This window comes from Lineus longissimus, chromosome 6 (genome assembly GCF_910592395.1).
Source record: "Lineus longissimus chromosome 6, tnLinLong1.2, whole genome shotgun sequence".
NCBI classification, from domain to species: Eukaryota; Metazoa; Nemertea; class Pilidiophora; order Heteronemertea; family Lineidae; genus Lineus; species Lineus longissimus.
In genome coordinates this window covers 721514-745291 of record NC_088313.1, presented here as the reverse complement: position 1 = coordinate 745291, position 23778 = coordinate 721514, and the positions used below count along the sequence as shown (strand labels likewise).

General features: G+C 42.2%; 1 protein-coding gene across 4 annotated transcripts in view; it reads left to right on the top strand.

The window, feature by feature from the left end:
• Window positions 1–23778, top strand: part of LOC135488925 (G protein-coupled receptor kinase 5-like) — a 34615-nt gene that overhangs the window by 1779 nt on the left and 9058 nt on the right. For 2 of the 4 annotated variants that reach the window (XM_064773883.1, XM_064773882.1), the window contains exons 3-15: window positions 2767–2808; window positions 12276–12388; window positions 13674–13751; window positions 17849–17952; window positions 18465–18557; window positions 19860–20064; window positions 20679–20869; window positions 21114–21241; window positions 21436–21524; window positions 21835–21954; window positions 22148–22279; window positions 22516–22653; window positions 22948–23088. In XM_064773883.1, the coding sequence (XP_064629953.1) occupies window positions 2767–2808; window positions 12276–12388; window positions 13674–13751; window positions 17849–17952; window positions 18465–18557; window positions 19860–20064; window positions 20679–20869; window positions 21114–21241; window positions 21436–21524; window positions 21835–21954; window positions 22148–22279; window positions 22516–22653; window positions 22948–23088 (1574 nt within the window). Of the gene's footprint in view, window positions 1–2766; window positions 2809–12275; window positions 12389–13673; window positions 13752–17848; window positions 17953–18464; window positions 18558–19859; window positions 20065–20678; window positions 20870–21113; window positions 21242–21435; window positions 21525–21834; window positions 21955–22147; window positions 22280–22515; window positions 22654–22947; window positions 23089–23585; window positions 23626–23778 lie in introns of all 4 variants that reach the window. The other 2 variants (XM_064773884.1, XM_064773885.1) reach the window with 2 other exon arrangements.

Below are 23778 nucleotides of genomic sequence, written 5' to 3'. Positions count from 1 at the left end.
ACTGTTGATTTTGTATCAATTGCCAGGATTAACTGCTAGTAAGTATGAACTCGGGGAAACTTACTATCGCACACCCAAACTCATTACCACGGGACTACCACACATGTAGTGGAGAGTAGTGTTCTCCAAAACCGAAAATGATGGTGATCAGTCAAGTTATGCAAAGCCATGCCTATATATTACACTTTCACTGGTTAAGCAGTCACCCTATCCCTTCCCCTCACTGACACTATGTATTAGGCATATAGTTTGAACCAATACCATGCATACCCTCACCAGTCAATGTCAACTGTGCCTGTAATGGAAGCTTCAGCTGTTTCCATGGTAACCGGCCTTGTTAGGCGATGCATTCTCTGGGAAATAAAACATCAGAATGCTGTTCTTGACTCTCAAAGAGCACAATGATGGTGGGCAATTCTCTTGGGAGTGTTGTGTGCTCCAGTGGATAATTGAAAAGATCAGGTAAAATACTAAAGAATAATTTAAGAGACTGTATGAAGTGAATCTTGGAAGTCTTTTAAAATTTTCCAAATGCGACATTCCTAGTATTCATTTTCAAGACTTGCAACAGAACTCATTTTTGTGTTGAGTATAACAAAATGTATGTGTTTGAAATGGATTGGAGAGTAGGCTACTGTAAACCAGGAAATATCTTGTGGTTATTATAGCTTGCGATTTTGTAAAATTGTATCTTCTTTGGCATGCTTTTACATTTGTTATTTGGGGAACACAGAAATTTCAATTAAACTTTTTTTCACAGTTTATTTTTGCTGGTTACTGCTGACAACCATACTTGTAGATTATAAACTTGTTTTCAGTGCGGTTATTGGGTATCTCTTGCCCTTGGGTATCTTAAGTTATACACATGAAATAAACTCTGAAAGTGGATGTTCATGTCATGGACTGGGGCTGATATCCATTTATGAGAAGGGGGGGGGGGTATTTTAACCATCTGTCAGAGGAGCTTGGGGCCAACCGGTAAACGTTAAGAATTGACAAAACAAAAACTAAAAAAATAGCTATGCAAACCACTACTTACAGGTGTCTTTACATTTCTTACCCTGTCCAACAAATCTTGGCACACAGCCTGACCTGCTGGTCTTGAATAGATTTGCATAGGCCTACTTTTGCAGGAAAATAGGTTGGAGCTATCATATTTGTTCTCAAATATTTAGCAAGATCAATCGTTGGCAATCAATTAGTCTGACTGAATTGTGTGCCATACTGCATTGTTTTTCTATGGCAGGCATCTATCAGATCTTGCCCACTCCAATTTCATTCATCAACATTTTGGCTATGACTGGCATGACTGAGTACCAAAGGAGAGCAGTGGGTTTGGCGTGTCCATGGAATCTTTCACCTCTGCATCATTAGCAGTATTGATCTCTCCACTCCTGCAGCTCACCGATCAGTGGAACTTTACAAGTCATGCAAGTGCTCCCTCCCTCCGTCTCTGCACAGAGGGTAGCAAGCAAGCACTGTTATGAAGATTTGAGTTGATGTTAACAAAGCTGTGCTGGGGAGTCAGTGATTTTTTTAAATACCCCCCTCAGCATATCAAGGTTTAATAAAAGCTGGCGTTTCTTCCTAGTAATTGGACAGAATGGCGTCTTTCATTATATATCCCATGGTTTCAATCAATGTGTTTTTATGGTGGATGCACATTCATTCATTTACCTTATCTTCGAGTGGCCCCTGGAAACATGTTGATCAGTTACCGTAGCCGACCGATGCAAAACAACTCGCCATGGTTTAAACGTGACGTAAAGTGGGCATATTTTTAGCAACTTTCATCGCAACTGTGTACCTGATCAAGAGGCAAATGGAGGAGCTTAGGACCTCTGTTGATACTACCTACTGATGAATTAATGGCCGCCTTGGGTTGTCTATATTTCGGGCCACACTAGTTCATGGATGATGAGAAAGTGCATGGGCCCTATTATACCGTACATTGAATCTCTGACTGGTACATTTCTCAAGAAATTCGTTTTTCAAAAAGAGCTATTTAAGTATAATTGAAGAAGAATACGACATTTCTTCATTCACGAAGGCAACTTTTTGTCACAAACTGTCATTAGGTGCCCGTTTTTCAGTAAAAGCTGATGTGCCCTTTTGAAACAGATTTTGAGACGTAGCTGTCTTGGAGACGTAACTGTGTGCTGTAGAACTGTAGTGATACTGCCTTCCTCATTATTCCACTGACAGGCCGGCTTTGCCTCATCTTCTCTGTGCCATGGTATTCATCACAGAGAATTTATTGAATCAAGCATTTGATTGGAAATAGCACCTCCTGCTCAAAATCCATTTTGAATCGATGCCATCGGATACTGTTGGATATTTCCCGAGGGACTCTGTTCTAAATCCCATTACACTGCACACAATGTCAGTCAGCCACTCTTCATATCTCCATTCAATGTTATTTGTGGAGAGAAACTGTACCATGTAAAACAAAAACTGGGTGTATTTATAAAATGAGGCATCATTGACCATGTTGATACTAGAAGTCTAGGAAACATTACTACCGATAAGTTGCAGCGGATCATACTTGAGAAATTCACTTGTAAAGCAAAGTATTCGTAAACTGCTGGCACAAGTTGATCCTTGTTGTCTATCTTTACCTGAGTGAGAAGCATTCCTTCAATGATCTGCTGCTGAGTGCAGTACGCCTCCCTGCAAACGTTACCACCGACCAGTCACAGTCAGTATTCTTACATGCTCTTTGAGTTCATTGAGTTAATCCTGCCTTTTTTCCCATTTCTATTCTAGCTGGTACTGGTACTGGTAATGACATGAACATCGGAAACTCAGGTCAATAAAACTTCTTTTCAACTCATATGATACCGATACGGCATGAGCCATTCAGTGTTCTATGTGAGCCCTCCCTGCATCAAATGAAAGTTGGTGTAAGGATACCAAGTTGTAAAGAAAGTGTGCCTGACATATACCAGCACCACCTATCAAACAAGAAATACTATCGATCATGACAGTACCTTGCTTGTGTAATGTAAATACATAATTGATACTATATATACTGATGTAGTTCCTTTTCTTTCTGTTGAGAGAGTAGGGGCTGGCTAGATTTAAGGTAATTTATGCCATCCCATATTAAAATGGTAGGCTATACTGATCGACTTTTGGCGTTGGGGAGATGAAAGGATGCTGATGGTTCCGGTAGACCATTGAGTTATTCGGAGAAGGCAGAAAAAGTGTGTGTCTTCTCCCCCTAGGTCGCATAAGGGAGGACATGCACTGTTGATAAACCATTGGTGCTATAATAGTCACCATTATCCCCAGAAATGTCCTTTGTTTAATCAAGATGAAACACTCAACTATTTTCCACATGAGCACGTCTGATCATTGCTAGATTGTCTTGCCACCAGTGATACTGCTCTGGACCATCCTCAACAGCCCATTGTGTGTTCTCCTTCATCACCAATCAAGCAAGCATTTCTACATCACCAACCAAGCAAGCACACTATCCAGTTTTCTGCTTAACTAAGCATTTGCTTAACTAAGCAGCGGCGAATAATCACCTTTTAATATGGCGACCGGTTGCTGGCACCTCAAGATTACCACTAAAGCTAGGAGCACGCAGAGGTAAATGCCTGTGAAATCATGTCACCAAGCACATCAATCGTGGTCGCAGACGTCGTCTCCTTCAGCAGCAGTGTCGTGTTCCTTCGTCTCACATATAGTCCCTCTGCAATAAGTAATGATTTATAATCCCACACGTTTTGTAGTTCGATATCCAATGATTCATGGTGTAATAATGACACAGTCTTGTACATTGCACCTTCGCGGCCCATCTCCACAGATGAGATTCATGCCGCGTTGCACAGACAAGTCTGTTTGTCCGCAAGATGGCCCTGAACCCTTAACAAAAGAAAAACAACCATGACGATTGACACATGTATTTCAAAACATCAAATCCCCTGGTACATCATATACGACCAGCTGGTCACGTTTTTGCTGCCTCCTTGATCAAAAAAGCGACTTGACAACCTGAAGTCTTATTTGAGTTCGTAACATTCACAAGCAAAAATTGTGTTGTGTATGGTGTGCCTGATGCACCACAGCCTCTAAATATTAAGAAACCTTTCAATTTCCAATTTCATTGCAACTACCGTAAGCAGTTCTTTTTATCGAAAAACATTTGTGTTGCCAAGTTGCCTAGTGTGAGCCGCTTCCTGCCCCTCTGGACCTATCAGTCGTACACGCATGGCTGAGTTCTACAGCAGTGTTGGGTATCGCTGATTTTGATTCCGCGTGACTGCTGTGGGCCATTGTCCATCCACCAGGATGTAATGTATCGTATTCAGATAGTAGTTTTTAGCTCAGCTGACAAAGTCAGCGGAGCTAGTAGTATAGCTGTTCAAATGGTGTCCGTCCTGCAATCCATCCATCTAGGGACCCATCTGTGGACAAAATTGGACATTTCTGACCGGGAAGGCCTAGCCACTTCGTTGACGATGCTAAATTAGGAGTTGCCCAAGGTGAACTCAAAAAACGAAAAATCGGCGCGATCCGACCTGTATTAAGAGAATGAGGTCATTTCGCGTTTAGATTTCTTTCCCTTTTTACCTCGGTCCACAGAGCAAATATTGTTTTCAAATGTGGCTGAATATTTTTAAATATTTTTTCATTTTTTACTTTTAATGGAATTAATATAGTTTTCACCGCCAGTTGGCGCTGCAGGCACATTGCCTGAATTTTGGCGATTTCAAATTTGGCGGTGGCTTAACTTTTTTGCAAGCAGTGCCGCTGATTGGCCGATCGATAGAAGAGATGCCACCATTTAAAAATGGCGGTAGTCGCTGCTTCAATGAAGGTGAGTGAACTTTCTCATGTTCAATCGGTTGATACTCTTTTAATCAACATGACCATGTACCTGAAATTTGTTTAGGTACTGAAAAGAGTCTATATAATTCAGATTTATCAATAGTTTTTTATAATATTCCGGAAATTTTGTGCACAAATCAGCGGAAGTTGGTGCTCGTTTCATGTCATTTTAGAGCGAAAAATTTGTTTCCGTCGATCTCTACCACTGAAAAATCGCTTGCATAGCTTCGAATTTTTGTGAAAAATAAGTATCTGAACTTGGTTTCAAATAGTCTAGAGAGTTACCTTTGTGGTGATACATATGGTATGTGATAAATATTTGTGGAATTTGTGAAATTCGGTTTTCAAACGTGCCGATGATGCAAGCGATCTCGGGTGAATTTTGCAAGTCCTGATATGTCGACCGGGTGTCAAAAATCACTCGCCTAAATTCAATTCAAAAGATCGAAAATGACATCTGAACTTAGTTTCAAATAGCCTACGCAATTATCATTTCGGTGATATATAATGCATGCATGTAATAATTGATTAATCTACCTAAAACGCGCAATTAAAACGGCGAAAGATCGTGATAAACACTCTGGTGGCGGTCGCACTAAATAACGACCGGTAGGGCCCGGCGTGTGGCGGAGAAAAAAAGGTAGCGCCCGGAGGTTGAAACGGGATTTTTATGCACTTTTAACTGTATATATATGTTGTTTAGATGTATTTCTAACAGTTCTGTAACTTTTATGACCAAGCTTGCACCCAAAGTTGGTAAAATTGATGCTTGTTTATGGACTGCGCTAGCGACCGGAGAATTCGCCGTCGGCCATTTTGGGACGGTCAACAAATCTCGCCATTTACGTTTGTTTACAATTATTTTGAAAGTCACATTAGGCCTATGACATCGTAGTATGAATTCCACTGCAGTTTCCTTACGCAGCAATGCTCATGTTTTTGGTTGGCAATCCTGTACTGTCTGTACACTGCGCTGTGCAGGCTTAGAGTATAACTCAACAGGCCCTCATGATTCATTTGATGGACACCTTATTTGATAGTACCTCATCATTACGTCCACTAGATCCTGTTCTGTTACATGATAGACAATTTTCAAAATGTAGTACACCACTCGCTCACGGCTCACATCATGTGGGCACGGTTGGCTGTTGAGTGTTATGGTTCAATCTGTGAGACTAATTCAAAGAGGTTACACTTTTATTTTGAATTGGAAAACAACCCCCAGGACTGACTTTTCACTGAGTGATAAGTGTGCCCTTCGAAGGTTAAGTCTCTTTCTGGATTTGCTTCCATAGATGCCTTGTTCAGGATATCATCTGACCGATGCCTGATCAAGCACAGACTGTATCCGGTGGTGTACATTTCCCCGTCTATGTCACCCTTTTTTATTCAGTCAGTGTTAATTTCTCTTCTCTTTTTTTACAGATTAACTGTTGTTGGTTATTGCAAGAGGAGTCGTTGGCACATTTCAAGTCCAGGAAAGCACTTGCTGTTCCCACATTCAGAGTAAGGTGTGCTTACTCGTTTTACTGCTTTCCATTCCTGGAGAGCGTTATCAAATATCTGCCGCAAGGCAACAAATATCTGCCGCAAGGCGCTTCAATATCTGCCGAAAGGCATCAAATATCTGCCGCACCAATAAAGTTCATTTTGTTAACCAACTCTTTATCTTCTTCGTTGCCTCATAATAACGGTACCGACACACACTTGACCCTTGCCTTCACCTATCCATTTCAGCTGAGCGCCAGGCCCTTGGGCCTCTTGTTGTGATATGGGTGGAGTTCTTCGTAGAGCTTTGGTTATGGCTACAGGGATGCCAGTGTGGTGTAATTATCCTTGTTATTTTGTCAGTCAAATGTCATTTGAGTTTCATGCATTTGTGATGTCAGGCTTGTGTTCGAAGCATAAAGTTCTGTGTGCAACACAAACTGCCTAGGTTGTAACCTTGGGCGGGCCACTTTGTGTACATTGCCCTGTCCTTGAATGAGACAAAAAAGACGATCTTGAGCATCAAGGCAAATAAAAATCCTCTCAGAAGTATTCCTCGGATTGTCAATCTGCACGTTCAATCTTCAGTGAGTTAGTTTTATTGATTTTTTCCATCCTTTTATCCCCAACCAATAAGCCTCAACTAATGAGGAGCTTTGACATTGAAATTTATAAACGATTTGCATGGGCAACAGCTGTTGATGCTTTCCTCTGCTAGAATTTCTTTAAAAAATGCTAATCATGAGCCAGGAGGGACTGGTTTGAAGGAATTTTGGTCGTCCTCTTCTGTGTTGAGTGCTGCTGGGTCAAAATTCAAAAGGGGCTGTCGACTTGTGAGTGTTAATCCGGCAGCCCAAAGTCAGGGGAAGAAGATCTAAAGCCTGCTACCCCAGGGCTTTCTTCTTTGCTTTGGCATCAGAGTTTTGAGTCGATGAAAGCGAATGAAGAGGTGTCTGTAGGCACTCCTCAGCAAGCCTTTAAAACCAATCACACAGTGTGTATCATCAAGGGGCAACAGTCAACCAGCGTCACTGAAACTCGAGTCGATCTGCGCTGAAAATACATTCCTTATATAAAACGCCTTGCTTAATCTATATTGGGTAGCACTTCAACATGTGAAGATGTAGTCTCAAAGTCAAAGCACTTAACATTTATTCCCCAGCCTAAATACAGTAACTTTCTGTCGAATACCAGAAATATACTTCACTACACTTGGTGGTTTCTGGTTAGTGGATAGTACAGGGTGGCACTGGCTGTGCCTGACTACACTTGGTGGTTTCTGGTTAGTGGATAGTACAGGGTGGCACTGGCTGTGTCTGACTACACTTGGTGGTTTCTAGGTTAGTGGATAGTACAGGGTGGCACTGGCTGTGTCTGACTACACTTGGTGGTTTCTGGTTAGTGGATAGTACAGGGTGGCACTGGCTGTGCCTGACTACACTTGGTGGTTTCTAGGTTAGTGGATAGTACAGGGTGGCACAGGCTGCGCCTGACTACACTTGGTGGTTTCTGGTTAGTGGATGTGGCACTGCCTGCGCCTGACTACACTTGGTGGTTTCTGGTTAGTGGATAGTACAGGGTGGCACTGGCTGTGCCTGACTGCACTTGGTGGTTTCTGGTTAGTGGATAGTACAGGGTGGCACTGGCTGTGTCTGACTACACTTGGTGGTTTCTGGTTAGTGGATAGTACAGGGTGTTACTGGCTGTGCCTGACTACACTTGGTGGTTTCTGGTTAGTGGATAGTACAGGGTGGCACTGGCTGTGTCTGACTACACTTGGTGGTTTCTGGTTAGTGGATAGTACAGGGTGTTACTGGCTGTGCCTGACTACACTTGGTGGTTTCTGGTTAGTGGATAGTACAGGGTGGCACTGGCTGTGTCTGACTACACTTGGTGGTTTCTGGTTAGTGGATAGTACAGGGTGGCACTGGCTGTGCCTGACTACACTTGGTGGTTTCTGGTTAGTGGATAGTACAGGGTGGCACTGGCTGTGTCTGACTACACTTGGTGGTTTCTAGGTTAGTGGATAGTACAGGGTGGCACTGGCTGTGTCTGACTACACTTGGTGGTTTCTGGTTAGTGGATAGTACAGGGTGGCACTGGCTGTGCCTGACTACACTTGCTGGTTTCTGGTTAGTGGATAGTACAGGGTGGCACAGGCTGCGCCTGACTACACTTGGTGGTTTCTGGTTAGTGGATAGTACAGGGTGGCACTGGCTGTGCCTGACTACACTTGGTGGTTTCTGGTTAGTGGATAGTACAGGGTGGCACAGGCTGCGCCTGACTACACTTGGTGGTTTCTGGTTAGTGGATAGTACAGGGTGGCACTGGCTGTGCCTGACTACACTTGGTGGTTTCTGGTTAGTGGATAGTACAGGGTGGCACTGGCTGTGCCTGACTACACTTGGTGGTTTCTGGTTAGTGGATAGTACAGGGTGGCACTGGCTGTGCCTGACTACACTTGGTGGTTTCTGGTTAGTGGATAGTACAGGGTGGCACTGGCTGTGCCTGACTACACTTGGTGGTTTCTGGTTAGTGGATAGTACAGGGTGGCACTGGCTGTGCCTGACTACACTTGGTGGTTTCTGGTTAGTGGATAGTACAGGGTGGCACTGGCTGTGCCTGACTACACTTGGTGGTTTCTGGTTAGTGGATAGTACAGGGTGGCACTGGCTGTGCCTGACTACACTTGGTGGTTTCTGGTTAGTGGATAGTACAGGGTGGCACTGGCTGTGCCTGACTACACTTGGTGGTTTCTGGTTAGTGGATAGTACAGGGTGGCACTGGCTGTGCCTGACTACACTTGGTGGTTTCTGGTTAGTGGATAGTACAGGGTGGCACTGGCTGTGCCTGACTACACTTGGTGGTTTCTGGTTAGTGGATAGTACAGGGTGGCACTGGCTGTGCCTGACTACACTTGGTGGTTTCTGGTTAGTGGATAGTACAGGGTGGCACTGGCTGTGCCTGACTACACTTGGTGGTTTCTGGTTAGTGGATAGTACAGGGTGGCACTGGCTGCACCTGACTACACTTGGTGGTTTCTGGTTAGTGGATAGTACAGGGTGGCACTGGCTGTGCCTGACTACACTTGGTGGTTTCTGGTTAGTGGAGGGTGGCACTGGCTGTGCCTGACCCCACAACCTTCTAATTACATTCCATGAGTTGGATGCTCTTCCATTGGTACACTCTCAGCCCTAATGATAATGGACTATCAACTCATGTGTTTCGGCCACTTGTTACCATTGTAGAACCTAATAACAGTGATGGGTGTTAATCTGATAATCAGTTCGATGGTTATTTCATTTGCTTTTATAAGTTGGCTTAGAGCTGTTGCTTTTATTTGCAGTAAGGCTGTCATTGTGTGGTGGATTTTGTCACCTGGCACCGTTTTACAGCATCCTACGCAGTTGTTTTATACCCAGTAGTAATTATCATTGACAACGCTAGTGTATCCTCTTTCAATTCAAAGCTGGTGATGGGGATAATGGGCGAGCATTCTGAAATGAACACTTTTGACGAAGAACGATATCTTTACCAATATGAATAAAGTCTCCATGTCACTCCCTCCCCCTTTCCCCATCTGTTCAAGAAACCCTGCTGTTCAGTTCCGTTAATATTGTTGAAAATAAAACCCTAATTGTACCCACACCCATACAGCATTCACCAAGGAAAATGGCTCTTCAACCCACATGGACGTAGATCTTGTACGGGAATTTCAGCATGGTGAATAAATGACTTCAGTATCCATGGAAACGCAGGTCTTGTCTGGGGACTGCCTGAGCTGGTATTGACAAGCTTTGTATGCTGTACATCAGGATCCATTAGTGGAAGGGTGCTTTGCTTTGATAGACATACCCTATCAGTCAACTAGGAGACCCTCTGCACACCCTGTTGAGTTGAGGCACAGTACTGTATAGTAGATGCGTGCGCTCTTCAGGGGAGAGGACGTCTCATCGCTGCAAGAAGTACTGAGTGGGCAGGAGAACAGACCAATCTAATCTAGATTAACTCCCCCTTTCATGTCTCAGAAATAAAAATGTGTAATTGTTATAATGGCGCTTGTCTCAAAGTGCTTTCCACTCCCTCCCTAATCAAGGAGTGCACACATACTGCAATCCATTTCAGGCCAGTTGAATGAACTGAATGGCCTCAAACCAACAACCCATTCCAGTCGTCAGACTCTCTTAGTTCCACCACTCCTTGTTGGGTCTTGGAGGTTGCACTGCATTATCACTGAATGCAGTATGAATATGCAAGATTTATATCCACAAGTCCACCAAGATTTATATCCACAAGTCCACCAAGATTTGTGTGGCAGTTCCCTCATGACAGTCTGGACAGTTGCGTGAAGGACTGCTAACGATTATCTGTCAAATATTCTTGCTCAAGAGAGTAATTGTATGCATGGAGCATCTGCATAGTATGGGCTTTAAAAATGTCTGTCTGTTGGTGTTTGCCATGATTTTTGGAGTCTTTCATTCTTTAATCCAGATCTTTTAAAGGATTTGAAAGAAAAAGATTAGGGTGAAAGGGTAGCTTCATGCGAAATTGAGAAAAGCTTTGGTCAGTCTGCTGTGCGCTCTGGGAGAAGTGCATATGAATGCATGGGAAATGATCAAGACGCCTTCTAGTGTTGTTGAGCCAAAGAAAGATCTGTTGAACGAACGTAACTGTACATTTCAGATCAAAGGAACTTATGGCAAAGAGTTGAGATGGTGTGTGGGATCTGAATGATGCATTGTCCGAGGTGGTATTGAAAAGATCTACAACTTTTCCTGCTCTATGCGTAATATGTCTGAATAAAATGTCTTAGTTTGCCTTCCCTTGAAGTCGGTATGGTTGATTCACCCTATACTGTGTAGCTTTCTTACTATTTCAAGATGTGGGAAGCATCTACGTTATAATCAGGAGGTGGTTATTTTATCAGGATCGATATCTCGGGCAATGGGCGTTTTTTACTACTACTCCGCAGTGAACGTGCTACAGGGTGTTGGTACCTTTCAAATTGGCTGTGATCACTGCAGGATATTCCCCTGAAGTGAGAGTGTGGCTGCCTATACAACAGGGTACTTGAAAACATTAGGCAGTAATGCAGCTCTGACAAAAGGCAAGGAGTGAAAGCCAGTAGGCCTGATATTAGTTGTTTTTTTCAGATGATCAGTTGGCATCAATTGTTGCTTCTCATATAATCAAGTGCACTACCTATAGTAGGACTGGCAAGTGACAGAAACCAGATAAAAGCCACATTTAGAGGCACCGAGGCATTAGTATTGAATGATCAGATTGGACACAAACTCAGTTACCTTGAACCTTTGTGGTGTGTAATTTCTATCCTACGCTGAGAGAAGCTGACCTTGGCCTGTGCTTGTTAAAGGAGTTTGGGTCTTACCTTCTGTAACTCATCAGCTTGTTCGACTTCATAACTTTTCTATTGGTGTGCTTGTAAGCTGTTGATTTATCAGCTTGTCTTCAGGTGTTTGAGCAGAAAAAACAGAAATTTAGAAGTTAGGTTTTGTTCTTATTGGCTCTATGTGAGCAGAGCAGTGTTTGTTGTAGCTTTAAAAAAAATCCAGGTAAAGAAATAGCTTCGAGTATCGGTCGTTTTCTCTGGTGGTATTACTCCCGGTGCACCTACCGAGACTGAGGATATATTGTTAGTGGCAGAGACATCTGCTTGTGTTCGAGCAATTGATTGTCACTTACCGTTGAGCGTTAATAGAAGTTGTCTTTTTAAACCTTTCTGCTGCAAAACCCATTGGAGAAGCTACTGGGGACGAGATTTGGGGCACCTTTGCGGAAAAATAATCGTTGTGTTTCTTATGTAAATGGTATAGATGTTTTCAGAAAAGGCATTTTCATTGTGATTAATGACTTAAGTCACCTTACAGTAGATGTACACATGTATATCCCACTGTATACTGATGTTCCTTTCCTTGGTGTCTTTTCAGATTTATCATATAAGTTTATATTGGAGCAACAGCCCATAGGACGGCAGCTTTTTCGAGAGTTTTGTAGAACAAAGCCTGAATTAGAAAGAGCCACACATTTTTTAGATGCAGTGGTAAGTATAGGGAACTAGAACTAGAGCTTGGTGAATGGGGTTAATATTGGCCAGATACAGGGATGTCACTGATAATATGCTTTTCAATCTGAGGTTTTGAGTTTGATATGTACTCGAAAAATGATAAGTTCCGTACTTAACTTTTCGCACGAACCTTCTACACTCCCAAAGCTCTTTATCTTGTCTGAGCTGACTCTTTCCTATTGCAATTTCTCCATCTGCACAAGTGTAAGCCGTCATTTTTTTCTCGTCAAAATCCCCTTGGAGAAATATTTCCTGATTATCTGCTGCTTGACACGAAAAAGATCAAAGTGGTTGCTCGCGTACATGAATCTAATTCTCGCGTCGAATTATTTGCTCATAAAACTTCGTCATGGGAGCAACATTTTCAGGCGTTTTTTTGAAGAAACAGACTCAGTAAGTCCTCATGCATACCTATTTTCATAATACACTGATAGCAGTGATTAACTAACATCAAAAAGGGATTGTAAGGTGATTTTGTCAAAATTTATGAATGATTATAAAGTAAAATTTCACAGTCGTGAAAGGCTTATAGGGTTCTAAACACATACCATGTCATGACGTCTTCTCGCTTAACGTGAAGTCATAATTGATTTAAATGACAAGAAAAATGTCTCTATGATTTGAAAAGTTCTTTTCAATGCCCTTGGAATGATTAGCCAGAGTAATATGCGCAGCTCAGTGATTTCGCCCTGCAGATTATTAACTGCAGTATGAGCAGGCAAATTGCCTCGAGCGAAAGCCCAGAAAAAATCTACAGGCTATCTCGTTACTATGGTGAGCCGTATTTTGCCTCGGCCTAAATTGGTTACGTCCATTTTTTTCGTTGGTCAAACTCGAGCCGTAAAATCCTGGCTGATTGTCTGCTTCTGGATATTGGCGTCATCAAAGACTTTGCCCGCATACATGTGTCAACATGAATCTTTCTGACGGTGATATTCCCTCGCAACTGCCGAAGAACAGAGACGTCGTTTGGTACTCCTGGAGTGCAGCCACGCGGGTGATATCATCAAAGTGGTCGCTGCCCGCTACAGAATTGATAGCTTTTCCTTCAGGAATGCAGTCATCGTCCATTTTGGTTTTCAAATATATTTGGCCACATCGTGTATCTGCGATCTGGCAAACGTGGTTTAGTTTTCAGGCCAGTAAATGTACAAGGCTTGTGTACATCTGCCTTTGGTTTGTTTAGCTGTTCTTTTAGCGAGACACAAGCACATATCATCTTATTAGCAAAAAATCTTCATTTGCGTGATTCTCTTTTCAGGATAGCTATGAAGTTGCTGCCGATGAAGACCGGGCGGCAATAGCCACTGAGATATATGACAAGTATTTGCATTCAGAAGTGAGTATAGTCCCTTTAACATCAGTCAGCACGAACTGTGACCATGACCATTTTCAGTCAATTGCAGTCTGAAATGTACAGTGACTAATACAATACAACTGGTACAGAATTCCGTCTGCTTTGGAGAATGCTCCCAATCCTCTTCACTCATATTGGATTTGGTAACTCGTGCCTGATTACTAAGTGTGAAGATGTCTTGATATCCGAGGAGATAAAATGAGCTGTCATTAGTCATGTTAGTTGACTGTTACCAATGTGAATGATAATTACAGGTGTCGGAGATGAACGCACCAGGAGGATGGCATTACCCCTCCAAATGGATGTGTGGTGTCGTCGTGTTAAAATCTCTCAGATTAAGGAGGGTAGAACCTGTCCTCAGTTGTTTCCAATGTGAATGATGATTTCAATACAAGTCTCCTGAGATAGAAGCTGCACGATACCATCTTGTTTGAATTTGAATGCACTGGATCACCCAAGATTGATTTCCCCTCCGCTGCATCTCTGTCTGAGTGTTAATGTCAGATAGAAAGAGGAGGCGAACTAATAAGGCGTTATTGAGTTGTTTCCAATGTGAATGATAGTACTAAAGTGTCTGCTGGTAGTAAAATGTACTAGGGTTGTCTTTCGATTATTTGACATAAATGTCAAAATATACTACATCGCCGTGTTGATTTCTCCTTCAAATTGGCGTGTCTCCATCTCTCAAGTAGAGGAGAAACTGTCATCAGTTGTCAATGTAAACTATGATTACAAGTCTCCGAAAGTCTAGCTCTAGGATGATATTACCATTTTGCAAATTGACATAACTATCAAAATGTGCTGTATCACCCAGGAGTGATCTCCCCTTGAAATGGACGTGTCTCTGTCTTGGTGTTCAAATCTCTCCGATAGAGGAGAGTCGAAGCTCTCATTAGTCCTGGTCAGTGTGTATGATAATTACAGGTGTCTCTTGATTAAAGCTCTCGGAGTCGAATGATGGTGTTTTCATTAAGAACAGATCATGTATCTCATTATCTGTTATGTAGGTTGGTGCGACCAATTTGTACGAATGGACCTAGTAGTGATTTCCCCTTCATGAGAAAGTGTCTGCCTCTTACCCTCAAGGGAGAACACTACTGCGCCAACCAGCCTTTATTGGATGTCAGTGGTAATGATAGCTCCGTAGCCCATCTCTATGGCCACTCTAATCGTTGTAAAGCATGTGGTGGCTCGGCTGCCCATGGCAACGGCATCTTGCCACGATGTATGCTGTGGCAGTCGGCAAGATATACCCGATTTCAACGGGTGTTCTTTCATGAATATTGCTCGTGTTCCAGTGGCTTACATGTCTTGGGGAGCTGTCACATGTCTTGTTATGAATGAAGCTTGCTTTAACCGTTTCAGATATGTGGAGTCATGATACTGGATCAAACCCTGTCTTATGTTCAGCTTTTATTGCAATAGTTGGTAGACACTGAATTGACTCCCAGTGGTCCATCAGCGGTTAATTCTTGATCAGAATAATCCCTTCACTGTAAGAGGGCCAGTGATTATCTGGCTCTATCCTCCAAATAGATCTGCTCCCAGCAGTTTTCTTTGTTGCTTTGATGCTCGTCTCTTCACTTTGAGTCTATATTCTGCTGATAATGAGGACTCTCATCGATTTAGAATTTGTTTGATGTTCAGGCACTTATGTTGATGTTGATGTTCAAAGGTTGCCTCGAACTGGTTAGATTTGAAGGACAGACTTCAAGTTAGAAGTAAGGCTTAGTAAGGTGTTACCTCAAGTCAAATCCAAGATGTTGCCATGTTTCAAAAACATTCTCGCCGCTGCGATTTGCCTAGTGAGGGTTCCAAATATTGCTTCTAAATCTAAAGGTCAAACCAGCAGTTATGAAGGTTGAGTTTGAAATGACAAAAACTGCTTGTGACTCACCAAGGAATTGGCTTGAATATTATGCTTTTGATGAGAACAAAGATTACAAAGATTATGGATCTGCTTGCCTTATAGTCGTAGAGCCGTGCGCCAAATAACTCGACTAATCCCTCCAGGATACATTGACACAAGAATAGTGGTCTGTCCCGAGGGTTATTCACGCGGCAAGCAGTATCAACTCACAGCTGCAGCTGATGTGTCAAACATCCACAAGTTCATGATTAGAAGCAAGCGACATGGAAAATACTGGCCGACTGTGATTGATGGAGAACGATGTTGACCATCTCAGCCCTTTCACAGGGGCATCAGTAAGATTATTGCAAAACCAGTAAGTGGTGAGCCTTGTCAAGGGTTGTTCACTGAAAGATTGCAGTTTTGTCTGTCAAGGATTTTGAAGGACTAAAGAGATTCAATCATGATTGTATAAGTCATGTGGCTCCCTGTCATTGGTCCTTTGAAGCAAGACTATAATTGGTCTGGGCTGAAATCGCTATTTCCTCCTTGACAGTTGTCCATCGTCTAGAAATGGGTTTTGTACTTGAACATGTTGAGCAAACAACTTCAACTGCAGCTCTGTTAGACGTGACTCTTATCGCTAATTGCGCCCTTGTAAATGAAACTTGAGGCTTTTACTTGCACATACGTTCTCTACGAGATGTCTGATTTGACATCACCCCTCCTACCATGATAACTCAATTGCCATGACTGGCGCTGTTGACGATTCTGCCTCGGTGGTGGGTAACTGCTAATTATTGATGAGGTGTGGTGAATACAGATTGTCTCATCTTCCGTGCTCACCCTTTCAGCTGAGATCAAGACAGAACTCCTTTACTAACCCTCTTTAGACCTGCTCACTAAAGAAGAAAAGAGAGAGATTCTGGCCTTAGAACACCACCCTGACCAGAAACCTTTGAGGCTCTGTGACAGAACTCGCTAGGGCAGTCGATTTCATTCCCGAAAACCGGTTAAGAAAAGCCGTCTAAGTTGGTCGATGCAGCTAACTTGTCAATACCGTCTGCGCATAAGAGTTCGTACTTCTTCACAGCACCTGCCTTCGACAAATCAATTCCTGTTAGGTTGAATAAGGATTGATTGATTTGAACAGGTGGTTGTTTTTATCATCCGTGTGGGAGTATCTGGATGTCTCCTAGCCGAGTTATAAGTGATGCGTAAATGGCCAACTGGATCAATCCAAAACTATTCTCTAATACTGTTTGACGTCTTTCCAATTTTGTTTATTCAGCTCTTAGTCTTAGATAGTAGTAAGAAGTATTACTTGTTATTTTGGCCTGTGCTATGATCATGATGCGGAAAACGTCTTTGAGCCGCTGGAGTGCATCCTGGTTGGACTCGACGTCACCCCCAATAGCATAGCATGGCGTCAACGTCATTGCCAGTGCAATCGTGGTATCAGGGTAATCGAGAACGACACAACGATATCATGATATAGTCTCTTGAGCTTCACGCAGGGAGGTGCAAAGTACAAGGACATGATGCGATGCAGTGTTTTCTTGCATTCCTCACTAAATGAGACCAAACGATAAGACTTGCCAAAGTAATAAAGTATTGGCTTGTATTGCTGTTTGTCAGAAAGCAGATATCTCATTACGAGCTTCATCAAGAAGCGATCAGAAAAGAAATAATCATGATAAGTGTTCGTCCATTGGTTCGTGGCTGCCTCCGCCGAGGCAGGAGAATCTTTTCGCTGCTGGGTAGTTGTTGATGTTCCCTCCAGCACCACCAAGAGACACTCTCCATATCGATTGAGCAATCAACGGCACAGCAATTTGTGATTTTATTGATGCTTTCTGCTAGGGTGTGGCCCGTCAGTTCTGTAACTCATATCATACGTGGTACTAGCTGAACAATGTCATATTGACTTAACAATGACTGTGATATTTTCAGTATCAAGGTACATCATCGATGTCAAGTGTCATCTTTTTTATGCTTCTTAATGATGTCTGTCAAAGGACATGTTCTGTCACCTCTTTAGTTAGGATGTCCTTAGGACAAATGCTGTCTTTGAGAGAGAAGTGTCTTGAATGACTTGATTGCGAAGCTCAAATTGGAATTGGACAAAACTTTGACTGACATCATTGTCCTTGAATAGAGAGGCCTGTCTGCAGTTTTGTAGCTTATCGGCGCTTTGTTTTAAAGTGCTTATTTGTGTGTTTGTTTTCAGGCCCCAGAGTTAGTGGAACAAATTAATAGCAATCATGCAGCCACATGTAAAGATGCAATAGCAGGGGATCACGCCAATAAAGAATTATTTAATGAATGTGGAGAGTAAGTATAAGTAACATCATCAGTGTACAACAGCCCTTACACCTGACCTGTTCCCAGCAGCTGAGGGCTTTTGAACGGTATACAACCTTCCTCACTTGTAAAAAGTAAGCGCGGTCCAAAAACCTTCGTTAATGACAAATGCGCCACCCTCTTCCAGCTTCAGTCACTGTAAGCATCAGATGATTGCCATGGAAACCTGTTGTCTAATCTTATATAAAAGCAGTTCGGATGTATCTGTACACTTTCGTGTGCCCTTGAATTTTTTATTGTACCTGGTTGTTATTGTAAAGGGCTTGGGGGAGTTGTCTACATCTCAGATCTCATCTGTGAACGAATGAAAGGTTGAAGGTTGAAGCCCCGTTGGTAGCTCTAGCCAAAGTAGTTGGTTTGTTAGCTGCTAGTCAGTTGAATATAGGGTACAACCCACCTTCTTGGCTGCTGCTTGGTATTATAGGAGTTCAGAGGTTCTTGACAATCTACTGACGCTGTGTTCTCTTTCATTGTCTTTCCAGGTTAGTAAAAGATTATTTATGTAAGGACCCATTTAACGAATTTTTAGAAAGTATGTATTTCAAAAGGTATTTACAGTGGAAATGGTTAGAAAGGTGAGTTGGATTGATTTAGTGAGGGGAAGTGTGGGTAGCTACCAGGTGTTGGTACGTTGTTAAGATTTTACCATCCAGATGGCAGTTTTTTGGGGGAATTGTTCATAAAAGTGCAGTGTAGTGCATAAACTCATTTAATTGGCCACTTTAGGTGCAATTTGTATGCCCTCCGCACAAGAACTTCTTATAATTGACATCAGGTAGTAGCTCGCACCGCTCTTAGAAAAAGACTCTCTCTCCACCTGTCACCTTGTCGTACCGTTATTACTCACAGATTGAACCATTATCGGATCACAAAATCATCCAGAAAATTGAACAGACATTTCTCCGGCGCAGCTCTAATCCTACGCCAGATTACCCTTGCAACGGTCGTATTACAATGCATCTTGGGATTGGGTCATCCGGGTTACGGTTGGCTGATTTATGATAGGTTGTGTGGCTTCTACACCCAGTTTTAATACTGCATTACTTTGGGTTTTATAGGGCAAAAAAGGTCAATATCTAACTTTGTTTACAAAATGATACAACATTATAATGATATACCGCCATTACTAGGGCCTGTGGATTGCAGATTATACATGAAAAGTTTTTTTGCGGAGGTTTAAATATATCTTACCAAAAGCCAATTCAACTCCGACAAATATCTTCAATGTTTAAACACGCAATTTAAAACATCTAAGCACAACCCTACGGAACGCCCTTTGAAATTCTTCCCATATGACCATAAGCAGCATCTGAATATTGCGTTGCTATGGCAATATCAAATTATCGAGTTAATCTTAAGAATCACTCGTGAATTTATAGTAGCTGAGGTCTGGTGGTATGACTGATGGCTTTCGATGGTGTTAATTTAAAATGTTCCATGGAGTGTGTCATTATCTTCTGGTTGGAAATTTTTGGTATAATTTTCACGATATTGATGTGGTAGAGGCTTTATGTGTGTAACACCCTTGATAATGGGATCGCTGAGTCTGAATAGAAAGTAATACTTAAAACTGAATCACAAAGTCACCAAATTATTCTGTGTTATTTGGAGGCTGATTCAAGCTCACAGTTGATGTTCTTCTGAAGCAATTTCCTTGGGTCTAATCGCAAACAAGTATGGAATCAGTTTTCGGTTAAAAGAACATTGAAATTAACTCTACCATAAAGGTTAATGGCACAATCTCCTTTCCCTTACTCTACCATAAAGGTTAATGGCACAATCTCCTTTCCCTAATTCTACCATAAAGGTTAATGGTACAATCTCCTTTCCCTAACTCTACCATAAAGGTTAATGGCACAATTTCCTTTCCTCTGCAGTCAACCAGTCACAAAGAACACATTCAGAATGTACAGGGTGCTTGGGAAAGGAGGATTTGGCGAGGTGTGCGCCTGCCAAGTCAGGGCGACGGGCAAAATGTATGCATGTAAAAAGTTAGAAAAGAAGCGGATAAAGAAACGCAAGGGTGAGGCCATGGCACTGAATGAGAAACAAATACTACAAAAGGTGAACTCAAGATTCGTGGTAAGTGTGATCTGTTCATCTGTGGTCAAGTGTCTTGTCCAAGGACACTGAACAAAACTGCAGTGATCCTTCTGAGAGTTGAACCGACGACGTCCTGATTATGTATCTTGAGGATGGTTATTGTTGCCTCTTGTGGTTGAATATTGACTTCCTTTAACAAAGCCGGGTTATATCGTCAATCTTGACGAGATGCCAAAACCTTGGTGGTCAAGATGAGTAAGACACCGCCACCATACTATCAGACAACATACTAGACACTTCTTATCTAAACTGATGTTCCTTTTCTTGCTAAATCATTTACTATTGGCACGTGTCATTCTCTTTCTGCTTGAATACATCACTGTATGGCGGATTAGCGTTTTTTGCCGGGAGTGGCTTCTTGTGGTTGATGGGAAGCTGTCAGGTGGCCTCTCTGTCTACCTGTATGTAGAAACAGTGACATCATGTCGATGTGTACTGGATGAATGAGCGTTGTCATGTTGGATCAGAGCCCACATGCCACTTTCTATATTCATTATGGAAACTGTCCAAGTCTGGTGCTATGTTTAACCCTCCAAACTGTATTCTTCTGTGAATATAAGTATGTCTCAATCGACGGTCTGTTGTACTCGTAGGTGAGTTTGGCCTATGCATTTGAGACGAAAGAAGCCCTGTGCCTGGTGCTGACAATCATGAATGGCGGTGACCTCAAGTTTCACATTCACAACATGGGCAACCCAGGATTCGAAGAGACGAGAGCAGCGTTTTATGCAGCTGAAATTGCATTAGGCTTAGCACATCTCCATGCAGAGAGGATCGTCTACAGGTGGGTGACTCAAGCTCGTATCAAGAGCTCTTTTCAATATATTTCAGGAAACTTGTTCATTACACAAACATGACTGCTGACCGGAGGGTGGCGAATGATTTGATTGTCTAAGTAACTACTTGACCATTATAGGTCAGTTTATGGTTCCGGAGTCTGAACCCACGACCTTCTGATCACTCGTCGGACGCTCTCCAACTATGCCACTGCCTTTCTCTTTATTGTTCTGTTAATCATTGTTTTGCAGGGACTTGAAACCAGAGAATATTCTGTTAGATGACTTTGGCCATGTCAGGATATCAGACCTTGGGTTGGCGGTCGAGATCGCTGAAGGAGAATCGATAAGGGGCCGAGTGGGAACAGTGGGCTACATGGGTAAGTTTGGCGTAGAATACTGTGAATTGCAAAGTTTTCATGTCATTTTTTGTTCCGATGTGTGAAAGTTTTGGAAAGAACATCTTCAAGAGATGTTGAGGCATAAAGGAGGATTGGAAAAACGCTTTATGAATGCAAACTTTAACTTTATTCATCAACTTTTTGGCAAATCACATCTTTACTTCTTCTTTCAGCTCCTGAAGTAGTAAAGAATGAAAAATACACGTTCAGTCCTGACTGGTGGGGACTCGGGTGTATCATTTATGAAATGATAGAAGGACGGGTAAGTTTATTGATGTTTGAAGCATATGCCGTGCTACAGCAAAGGCAATGACCTAGGAGCACAGTGTATTGTGTATCATTTAACAAAGGGTAACAATGAAAATGACCCAAAAGGGTAAAGGTCTGTCAACAATCAGATGTCTGGATCGCATGAGGTTACACAAACTTGTTTTTTCGTGCAAAAGATAGGCAGATCATCCTCCTACATCATGCGATATTTGATTAGATAGGTGGGGAAATTTTCAGGTTTCAAATTCTGATGGAAGACTCTTGAATTTTAATCGAGCATTTATAATCTTGGTTACTTTTAGGCGCCGTTCAGGGCTCGTAAAGAGAAAGTCAAGCGAGAGGAAGTGGACAGACGGGTAAAAGAGGACCTTGAGTCATACTCTGACAAATTCAGCGAGGACTGCAAGTCAATATGCATGGCGGTAAGTTTACAAGACGTTCTCAATATTCCAAGAAAACACCCTGCTTCCCGTTCACCATCGGGGGATAACGATGAAATGGGGCGACAAAAAAGATGTTTCTTCAACAAAGAATAAAATAAAATGCTCTGAGTTGGAATATCCAAATGTCACATCTCAAACTTCAAAATTTCATCTGAACTTTTTCTATTTCCAGCTTTTACAAAAGGATCCCAAGCAAAGATTAGGTACAGAAGGGGCCAAGGATGTCAAAGCTCACATATTTTTCAAGTCAATCAACTTCAAACGTTTGGAAGCAGGCGTGATGGACCCTCCATTTTGTCCAGATGTAAGTTTTCTCATGCTCCAATGACTGCTCTAGTTACGTACATCAAAAAAATATAAAGTGGGATAAGTCTAATGGGCTCAAGTGATTTTGAGTGTAGCGGAGTCTCGCCGTAGTGACGTGACTGGTTGTGAGCAACCAGACCCAACTTTATCAGCATCTCTTTAAATATGAATTCGACGAGAAGTTATGAAATATCTCTGCCATGACAGGTTGTTCATATCTTTTTGACGTTTCAGCCCCGAGCAGTTTACTGCAAGGATGTCCTGGACATTGAACAGTTTTCAACAGTGAAAGGCGTCAATCTAGACCCAAGTGACGATACATTCTATAGTAAATTCAGTACGGGCAGTGTTTCTATTCCTTGGCAGACTGAGGTAAGGGCAGTGCTTTGATGTTGTGGACCAACCGACCTGTACAGTCTGGTTGTGAGCATGATCAGAATTTGTTAAATGACTTGAACCCGAGGCATAGAGTCTTGTGTTGTAACCAAATCACAAAGTTGGCACTAATAGAGTTTGAATCCGGGTAGAACCGAGTACATCCAGAAGAAATATGCATTATTTGCCTATCGCGCTGGACTTTTTTACTTGGAGGTAAGATGCCTTGGGGCAAAGAGTGGATTCCTATTGGTGTTTATTGGTAAAACTAAACGAATCGTCTCATTTTAGATGCTCGAGACGGAATGCTACAAAGAACTCAACGTGTTCGGACTGAACGGTGAACCGAGTCATGACCTTATTGACCTTGAAGACATGCCACCCCCACCCCCACGCCGGGGCTTCTTTGCCAAACTATTTAAGAGACGAAGGGTAACTATCAAATCTTTCACATATTGATGACAAGAATATCAAATATCTGAGGAATAACGATGAATTTAAAGATTAGATTGAAAAACACTGTTATTTAACTTCTAAAGAATGAGTTGCTTCCAGTACTGGATATTTGGAAAAAAAGGCATTGTGGTCCTTCAGAACATCAGTGATAAACGATTGGGTTCCAATCAAGTTTATTGAAGAAACTGCTCTGAACTTGATAAGAACATTATTTTTAGCCTTGAATCGGTTTGAACCGGTGTAAGCAACCATAATGGCAGCCAGTCATTCTGTGTTTGGAAGAGCCTCTCCTTTTGGAGGCTGAGATAAAAAAAACATTATTGATAAGCAATCGAGTCTGAAAGTGAACTGCTGTTAAGTGACTTGTGGTGAGTAAGATAATGAACAGCCACTGGCTATGACGAATACAGTGAAAATCTTGGTCACGTTTGAATCACAAGCCTCATTCTAAGGGTGATTTTGTGTGTTTTCAGTGAAAAAGGGATAAAATTAGGATGTCTTTTTAAAATATAGGTAGGAATATCTCAGAGAACTTTTTCTGCACTGGAGAATGCCTCCTTGAACTTAATACATTAGTTACTTCAAGAAAACTTTGGTGCATTTCCAATGTTGCCAATGGGGTACTACTACTACTACTTGTATTGCAGGATGAAAGAGTCCATTGAC